Raw genomic sequence first — 9,260 nt, forward strand, 5'->3', positions numbered from 1 at the left:
CGGGACGGGGCCGGGACGGCGCGGGGCATGCCGGGAGCGGGGGGCTGAGGGACGGCCGGGGGTCCCGTCCGGCGTCCCCCGCTCTTGCGCGGGGCGAGCTCCCCGCTTCCAGCCCTCCCGCTCCCCGCACCGCCACCGCTGGGCGCGGGGCGTGAGACTCCCGGGAGGCTGCGGGAAGGGGCCGTGAGGGGCTCGCTCGCTCTCTCGCTCGCTCTCTCGCCGCCCCCGCGCCTGTGAGGCGCTCCGCCTGAGGTGGCGGGTGCCGCGGGACCCCGCGAAGCACGGCGCGGCGCCCGCAGGCTGTGAACGGCGGGCGGGCCCGCCGCCGCCGCCGTTGCCTGGTTGCGGCAAGGCCCGGCCTTCCCCCTCCCCGCCGCTCCGCTCCGCTCCGTAGGTCGCCGCCGCCGCGCAGGGATGAAGGCCGCCGACTGGTGCCTGAGCTCGGCGGGGGCTGCCCTCGTCCTGGCCACCTCCAGCGACGAGCAGCACCCCGCCGAGAACGTAGCGGACGGGTGAGGAGGGCGCCGAGGGGCCGGCGGGGGGGGGTGCGCGGGCCCCGGCGGGAAGCGGCTCCCCCCCTTCCCCAGAGATCCCTCCCGGTGCTGCCGTTACCGCAGCCCGTCACCGCCGGGCTCTGTCCTTGGCCTTCCCTCATAATTTAACTCTTTTCTGGGCCCCCCGCCGTTCCTGAGCCCTTCTGTGGCACTGCTGGGCTGCAGAGCCTGAACGTTACAGTATTAATACCTCCACAGAGCTTCCCCGTTGTCGTACCGGGGTTTGCTTAAAATACCCCGAATAAAAATGGCTTTGCAGCTTTTGGGGGTTTTTTTTGTGTGTGTCATAAATTTCTTTCAAGACGATTATAGATGGAAAGCTGCGGGTGAGGGTTTTGTCCTGTTCTCTCCACAGAAGTTCGGAAACATTTTGGACGACAACCGGCATGTTCCCGCAGGAGTTCATTGTTGGTTTTCCTAAATGTGTAAAAATCAGCAAAGTCGCAATCCAGTGTTATTTGGGTAAGACCTCATGTACTGCAGTAGGTAATAGGCACTATGTTGAAATGTGTGTCAGTGTCTATATGTAAAGTATCACGGTAGTTGTCACACTCCCCAAGCAGTCACTTCTAACAGATATATAAAGCTTAATTTAATTCATAAAGCTTCATTTATCTTAACAAAGCAATGTCCAAACTTTTTCATAAATAAATGAGAAAAAGATGGAAAATCTATCCCACCTGCACTTACAACACCTTGTATTGAGCTTGTAATTAACTGTTCTATTGCACAGTGTGATGGCTGTTCTAATTTAATGGACAGGACTACAATACTTGCTCTTAATGATTTATTTTGAATATTGATTTTTATAATTTCGTAGGACAGAACTCTCTTAGTTTTACTTTTTAAAATAATGTAAAGGAAAATGCGAGTTCTAAAACAGAAGGGACTGTTACAAGGTCAGAGCATGGAGACAGGAGCTTGACCATTAGCAATGGCTACGCAAAAGACGTGAAAACTTGTCGTTGTTTGTCCAACTTGGAACATGAAGCTGGTGGCTGTATTATAGTCCTGCCCCATAAGTTAGAGGACAAATGGATTAGTTAATGCTTTTAAAGTGCTTTGTAGATGAAAAGTGATAGAATAAATATCATTATCAATAAAGAATCAGAATTTGTGTTGATGTTTTAAATGTATATATATTTTAGTGCGGACCTTAAGGATTGAAAGAAGTGTATCTAAAGACCCAGTAGGTTTTGAGCAGTGTATTGAAAAAGGTAAGATTCTTAATGTGAAGCAGCGGGGATTTTGTGGGAATAATATTGATCTTTTTCAGTGAGTCATTTTAACCCCATGTCTGTTTGTTGAGCAGTTAAGTGTGGCTTGATGATTACTTTATTAGACATTAATGTAATAGGCACATTTAAATGAAGTTTTTGACCACTGCTGGTCTCTGTAGCAGTTTGGAGATATAAAATGCTGTATAAGGGCTAAAAGCACTACTTGTGCATTTGCTTTAAAAACAGACTTAGATAGTATAATTGAGTACCATTTCATGCATTGGTTGGTTGGTTTGGTTTGGGTTTTGTTTGGTTTTTCTTAATGCCTCTTAGGTGACATTTTATAAGTGTAATGAGTGGGATATATATACACTGGGATACTGCAAAAAGTATTTTTTCTCTTAAATCACCTTGTAAAAACAAAACAATTTCTGTATGCAGTGAAAGTTCACAGTCCTTGGAACTCTCTTGAAGTCCAGTGAAAACCTTGCACAGCATTGCACATTATTCTTCACTATTTGCTTTAAAATGTATTTTCTAGATTTGCAACACACAGAAGGACAGCTTCAAATGGAAGAATTTCCAGTGAGTATTTACAGTGTACATCAGTAGTGGTTCATGAAATGGGTTGTCTAGGGTAACTGGGAGAAACCATGAAAAACCAAAACATGTTCATTTACAATTATTGCTAAGTTGATGTTAGATACAGGAATTTGTAGATCATGGTATGAAATTGCACTTCCCGACTGCTCCTTTGTAGATTATGGTATGAAATTGCACCTGCCTACTGCTCCTAAGTATGGGAAAGAGCTCTTTCCAGAAGTGTGGCAATCTTTCCTCCTTCAGTTGTTGCCTTTAAGGCTGCAGTATTTGGGAGGGATGGGACTTTTTTGAATTGCTGTCATCTAAATAAACTCTGAAGGTGGCTAGATGTATTAAAAGGGTTTGAGTTATGTGTAGTTCGAAAACAGACACAGAAATATCTAGATCCTTTTAACAAACTTCTGCAAATGTTGTTTGATAGCTACGTTACTACAGAGAATGCAATAACTTTTTTTTTTCCTTCTACAGCTTCCTGATTTCCAAGCCACTTACTTGCGTTTCATCATCAAATCTGCCTTTGATCATTTTGTGTCAGTGCACCGGGTGATGGCAGAGGGCACAGCAGAAGACACTTAAGTCCAGCTTAAATTTATACCTCAATTTTTTTTATAAAGAAGTTACATTTTGATATCTGTAGTGCAGAGAATATGTATTATTAAAATCGTGCATTAAAGTGTTTTTTGAAGGTATGTATTCCCCACCAGTTTAATGTATGTAATAGAATAGAATCATTTAGGTTGAAAAAGACTTTTAAGATCACCGAGTCGAACCGCAGTGCAGTACTCGATAATTGTAGTAACAGCTTTCTAGTTTTATAACCTAGACTGTTACCCTAGAACACCTGAACATAACTGAGTCCATTTAAATTAATATGTTTACATCAGGCTTTCTTAATACATGAATTAAAACTCGATTTCCTGTAAAATGTTTCCCTTGCACTCTGAGTTAAATAGAAAAACAAGCGTGACATACTTAAATGGGAGGTATTACTTCCTACTGTCAAACAAGTCCTTCAAAAGTTCTTAAACTGGTAACTTTCTCATCAGCTCAAACTGTTCCAAGATTAATAGGATGAATATAAATGTCTACTAATGCTTAGAAATAACCCAGGGGGAGAGGGGCAGGGTGGGGAGGGAAATAATCTGAAGCCATATTGAAGTGCTCTGATGGATTTTTAATAATTGCAGATCAATCCCTTGTTTCTATAAATATTTTCTACAATCAGGTCACGGCCGTCTGTGCTTTATGCTATGACTGTCATAACAAATATTAATAGAAACAAATGCTGATAGAGATTGTCTTATTCAGAAGCCTTCTGAAGTCAGTGAAAGTGAACATTTAGGAAAATGGTATGTATACAACAGAAAGGGAATCTTAATAATGTGAAATCAGTTGTTTTGTATGCCAGTCGACTTTTGCAACTGTCACCAACCGTGATGTTTATCCTGCACAATATTCCTTACAAATGTAAACATTGGTATCCAGTCCTGACAGCTCAATGAACCCAACTACTGTTCATTACTCCATGTGGTATAAGCATAGTAAGGTACTACACTGCAGTAGTTGGGGTTGTAGTGATGAGACTTGAAAACCTCTAGACAAACACATAATGGACCACATTACACGTGCTCTTTAGATGTACATACAGTAGTCTTGTTGTCTCTATTGTTATTTTTAAATTCTTTTTTTTTCTTCTTCTATCTGTGAAAACTTATTCATTGAGCTTTTTTATCCAGATAGCTTTTACTCTGAAGTCCTCTGCTCTTCTATTTCATTTTTTCCAGGATGGCGCGTATTTCCTGGGGGTGATAATTCCAAGGCCCCACTCCTCCCTGCAAAGGCAATAAAATTATACAGTGATGCTCAAGTAGACAAAGCAGAAGTCCTTTAGAGCACAGCAGTTGCACCAGAACTGTGGGCAGGTGTGCTTGGGCTTCCCTCACATGCCAGACATCGCGTGGGAGATGGTGTATGCACAGGTTACACCCTGCTGTGTAACTGGGACAGGGCCAACGGCTGGATCCTGGAGCTGGATGTACAGCTTAGATGTACCTAGGCTTCCTAATGAGCCAAAAGATAAATATTTAAGCAAGACTGAGGTGTACATCAAATATGTACATTGTGAAGGCCCAGACTGGTTTTGCTGCAAGTCCTTTTTTCTCCACAGTTGCAGTGAATTGTGAAATTCTTAGCTCTCAAACAGAATGAAATACTGACTCTTAAATGTAAAGCATTCTCAAATTATTTTGAAATTTAAAAATCTCAATATATTGTGCTCATTATTATTGTTGATATTACCTTGTAGATGACCTTCCCTCCTTGAAGTAGATACAGTCGTTCTGGCAATGCAGCATATTTTGAACTGCTCTGGTTTTCCATAGTGTCTAAAACCACTGGACATAAAGGATTATTTTTCTGAAGAAATTGTGCTGCAATTTTTCGATCTTCAAGGCTTCTGTGATTTTTAATAACAATATTGTTTTTAAAAGCCCATCCATCTAAAACAAATGAGAAAGGGGTTTAGCAAGGAACATTTTGAATAGATGTTAAGCGTGGAGATGTACTGTGTGTCATATCGCAAAACTGTGTTAAAAGAATGCTGCATTTTACTCCTAACACCAAAACTTGCCGTGAAATGAAAGCCTCCCCCTCAGAGTATGCGAGCGCTAAAGCTTTTAAAATAAATGGTCCGAAGATTTTTTTTTTTCTTTTTCTTTAATTTCAGCAAAATATATTTTCTCCTTGCCCTGGATTTGGAAATATTTGATGTAGTTTAGCTGAAATTTTCCCACATAAATCAGCCCTAGAAAGGTGTCAGGTGGGGGACATACCCTATTTGGGTAAGGTTTGTCAAAATTATTTGCACAGAGGGAATTTTAAAATGGCAAATAGCGCTGTCAGCTGATAACCTTTCATTTAGCAGTCAGAATGATAGTACTGTTCATTCTGTGTGATTCTACTCATTAAGCCTATAAAACAAAATTTCATAGCTGTGAGAAGTGAAACATTTGAGCCAGGGCACACCTTCCTTTTTCAGAAATATGCAAACACACATTTGCACACAACTCTTCCTAGTAAAGCAGAAACTAGTAAAAGGTTTTGATGGTTGACTTAGCTGTTATCTGTTTCTGAACTACTGAAAGTGATGTATGGTTAGAAAACTTGAAAACTGTAAATGTTACATTTTAGAAAACCACCTTAACCCTGGGATAAGATCAGTGCCAATGTGTTGCTTAGAGCCCAGTGTAGACAGAAGAGTGTGTATAGTTTGCTAAATTTTTCAAATCAGAGTCTGCATCCTGTTCTTGAGACATGTTAAAAATGAGTTATTTTTTTTTAAAAAACATGTAACATGCTGGTGTTGTACACTTAACCTTTGTTATATGAAGTGCTTTTTTTTTTTCCTTCCAAAAGGAGCTGTACTAACGTTGAGAGGAAGTTTTATAAAGATGTAACTGTGTGCTTCACCTTCACAGAGATGAGTGTCTTCAGCAGGAGTACCTTGGTATAAAGTCAGATGTGTGAGTAACATCTTCAGAGAATTAGGGATGCAAGCTGGTGCCTAGATTTGGTGTTGCCACTTTTGATTTGAGGAAGATTTCCTTCCCTGTTTGCAGCTCCCTCCTTTGCTAACGTACTTCTTTTCCTAAAGGGAGTGATACCTGTCTGAAGTTTTGGTGGGCATTACTGTGATGTTTGTACTGTACCTACTGCGTGAGCTTCTTCGATGTAGATGATAAGGAAATCTGCTATAGAGCTGAAATCTTTGATGAGCTTGTTGAACTCATCAAATTTTAACATAAACGAAGGTCAGGTGCAGCTTCCAAAATTCAGGATTAAAGGTCGGTTATCTGGAAAAAAATGGGACAGTTTGTGGTGAAATCAGTGGTGGGAGAAAGGACAGAATTAAATACATGCACTGAATTGAGCCTCTGCCACAGAGTTTCCTGGGCAACAGTAGGTAAGTCGCTTATCCTGTAACTTTCTTGTTAGGACATTAAAATTGGCAGTAGAACATCTGCATCTATGCAAAACAGGCATAAAGATGCTTTCTTGTCCCCGGCCTGCCTCTGACCTGTGCTGGACCCAGCAGTGAGCTTAACTGGGGGGACCCTTTCCTTTGTAAAGCCCAGTAAAGGCCAGAGGCACCATGCAGTCACGCAGCTTCTCTCGCGTCCCCGTGACGAGAGCCAATTCTCTCAATTACCAACATTTTGGGATAGGGAACTGGTCTAAAATGGATATATACAGCGTGTAGCACATCACAGCCTCCCCAAGATCCTTAGTGCGAAGGAACTTCAAAAATACTAAACATGATCATCTGCAAGGTTTTTCAGAGGACACTGGTTCGGGGATGGACATCAAGCACAGAGTCCTAATGCCTTTTAATGAACCTATTGGACATATCTTGATTTTTTTCCAGAGGTGTCAGTTCGAGCTGAGCTGAGTGGAAGCTGCAGACTTTTCAGTCATGCATCACAGGCTTTCATGCTTTCAATGTATTTCTGCAATTTCCTGTCCAAACAGAACTCTGGTTATATATTATTATTTATTAAACTAACGTTACACAAGCCACTGGCAAAAGTATCCGTGCAGTTGCTTACAAATTAACACAGTATGTGCCCACAGGTGTTAGCATCTGTTTGCAAGGCCTCAATTTAAGAGAACTTGCAGGATTTTTAAGCACCTCTTTTAGTCTATGGTTTTGCTAAATTATCTGAAATCTTTTCAAGATCTTCCTTCTGGCTGTGCTTAACTTCAGAACCTGCTGCTAACATAGATCCACATCCTAAAGAATCTAATAAAGGGGGTACCTTCCTGTAGGTATTGTGTACCTCTTTTCCAAATTTGCATCCTAGTTTCTACATAAATATATATATATATGTATGTATATAATTAGGAAAGCAGAGTTAGAGAAGGGTGTAATCCCTTCCCTGGGGATCGAGACTGCAGCTTAATGATTAATTCCACGTTCTATAGATATATGTGCGGGAGGCAGTGGGCAAAGTACAAAGCAGTTACTTTTTCCTCTGCTTTATTTCTAGCCACTTTGAATCTGGAAAAAAAACAGCGTGTGCTTTCTAGGCTTTAGGCTAGTGAAGGGAGCTGGTGTGGGACTTTCTGTACGTACAGGGAATGACAGCCAACACTTGTGAATCACTACACACGGTTCCGATTCTGGGTCTTCTCTCCCCTAAACCAAATTATTATTTTGGCTTTCAGTGAAAGGGTATTTCCAGGCAGAGCCAGCTTTTGCAAGAGGTTCGTAAGCTTACTGGTGTGAGGGGATATTGGAGCCAGGATGATAAACACAGGTTATTTTTGAAAATCAAGAGGCAGACAGCTGGCGTGAACGTGCTGCATCGTTTCCACCAAGCGACTGCTGTTAGTCTGGTCTGCCATGTCGTGCGCTCTCGTGCCAGCTGCCTGTGCCTGCTCCCTCAGCAGCCCCTTCTCCTCGTTTATCGTCTTAGCGAGCCAAACCCACCTACATGGCTGATTTACTGACCTTGCATGAAATCAAAGAGGTGACAAACTTCCCTGTTGAAAGTCACCACCGGTGTGTTGGGAGCAGGTTGTCCCTCATGGGCTTCGTCCTCCAGCCTCTTCCACTTCACCTTCAGCACAAAGAGCAAATACTTGAAGCTGAAAAAAGTCGGACCCCAGTTTTCGTAGCTGAATTTTGGATTCTCGTTCATTCTGCTCCTTTTGCCCTGTTTTAGGATGTATCTCCTCATGGCATTGGGGAACAGTATCATCAGTGTTTTGCCAACAACAACGCACGCAGTAACGTGCAGAAGAATCAGGATTTTTTGTAGGAATACCCTGATGCTGAACATCGTGGTGGAGGAGGCCTGACCGCTTCTGACGGGAACGCAGCGCGATGGCAGGGGCAAAGGTAGAGGGCAAAGGGGAGGAAAAAATGTTCACGTGTTTGGCCAAATTTCTGCCTCGCCTTGCACGCCACCGCCTCTCTGTGGACTTCAGCGTCTGCGTGAGCGAGGAGCCTGTCAGCCGCGCTGTCTCCATCTACACCAAAGGTGTTAATTACAGTGACGGATAGATTTTTAGTGCTAACTGCACAGCTACAAGGCTTGTTCACAAATAAGCCCTGTGTTTTACTCATGAGAGGAGCTGAATCAGGATGTTTTCCCTGAACCACAGACTAAAAGTAAGAATTAACATTAGCAGTGCCCGAGGGCCGCATGTTTAGACCCTGCAGGTGCAAGGCTCGCAGCTCGCACGTTCTTCGGCAGGACCATCGACACCGACGCTCGGGGCCTTGGATTGATGCCGCCGCTTGCGTTTCGCGTCTGCTGTGCAAACGCTGTCCTGTTCCTACAGCTCTGCCTCCTGGGGTGCTCTGCCGCGCACCGGTATTTGTCACTTTGGGGCTGGAAGGGTACCCCAAAACTAGATGCACCCCAATATATATAAAAAGGGAAATTATCAAAATATGCATTATGCGTTTATCACAGAAGATGTGAACATATAACTATAGATATATGAGCACTGTGTGTCGATATGTGTGCAACCTTCATAAATACAGCAGCCGTCGCCCCATTCCCTAACGCGTGCCCAGCAGGGCTGGGGGCGGCGCGGGCTCTTTAAGGGGGCGGGCGGAGACGGGCCGAGGAAGCGCCGCGTGGCCTGTGATTGGCCGGCGCAAGGAGCGTCGCCGGTATGTTTCTTGGGGGCCCGAAGAGGCGGGGGAGGAGAGGAGGGCAGCGGAGCTGCCGGTTGGCTGTCGCTGAGCAGCGCCGGCTGCCCCTTTAAGGGAGCGAAGCGGCCGCTGCCGGGAGCGGTTGGGCTGCGGAGCCCGGAGGTGCGGGGGCTGCCCCGCTCCCGCAGCGGGGCCGGGGTGACCGCGGGCGGCCCGGGG

The 9,260-nt window shown here is 44.1% G+C and overlaps 3 protein-coding genes across 3 annotated transcripts in view; 2 read left to right on the forward strand and 1 right to left on the reverse strand.

Annotated features, from left to right (window-relative positions):
* The first annotated feature begins 369 nt into the window (after positions 1–369).
* Positions 370–3,066, forward strand: HSPB11 (heat shock protein family B (small), member 11). Its single transcript, XM_010582347.1, has 5 exons — positions 370–512; positions 910–1,016; positions 1,703–1,771; positions 2,316–2,359; positions 2,846–3,066. The coding sequence occupies exons 1-5, from the start codon at positions 415–417 to the stop codon at positions 2,951–2,953; spliced, it is 426 nt and encodes a 141-aa protein (XP_010580649.1). The 5' UTR covers positions 370–414; the 3' UTR covers positions 2,954–3,066.
* Positions 3,067–4,143: 1,077 nt separating this feature from the next.
* Positions 4,144–8,217, reverse strand: DIO1 (deiodinase, iodothyronine, type I). The gene is given in 4 exon segments (XM_010582346.1): positions 4,144–4,209; positions 4,676–4,875; positions 6,085–6,228; positions 7,887–8,217. Coding segments are annotated over 4 exon segments (741 nt in total).
* Positions 8,218–9,154: 937 nt separating this feature from the next.
* The window catches only part of YIPF1 (Yip1 domain family, member 1), a 6,788-nt gene continuing 6,682 nt past the window's right edge, over positions 9,155–9,260 (forward strand). Inside the window, exon 1 of the mRNA XM_010582349.1 lies at positions 9,155–9,203. The gene's annotated coding sequence lies outside the window, so the exon portion shown is untranslated. The remainder of the gene's footprint in view (positions 9,204–9,260) is intronic.

Source organism: Haliaeetus leucocephalus, unplaced genomic scaffold (assembly GCF_000737465.1).
Source record: "Haliaeetus leucocephalus isolate CR32 unplaced genomic scaffold, Haliaeetus_leucocephalus-4.0 Scaffold848, whole genome shotgun sequence".
NCBI classification, from domain to species: Eukaryota; Metazoa; Chordata; class Aves; order Accipitriformes; family Accipitridae; genus Haliaeetus; species Haliaeetus leucocephalus.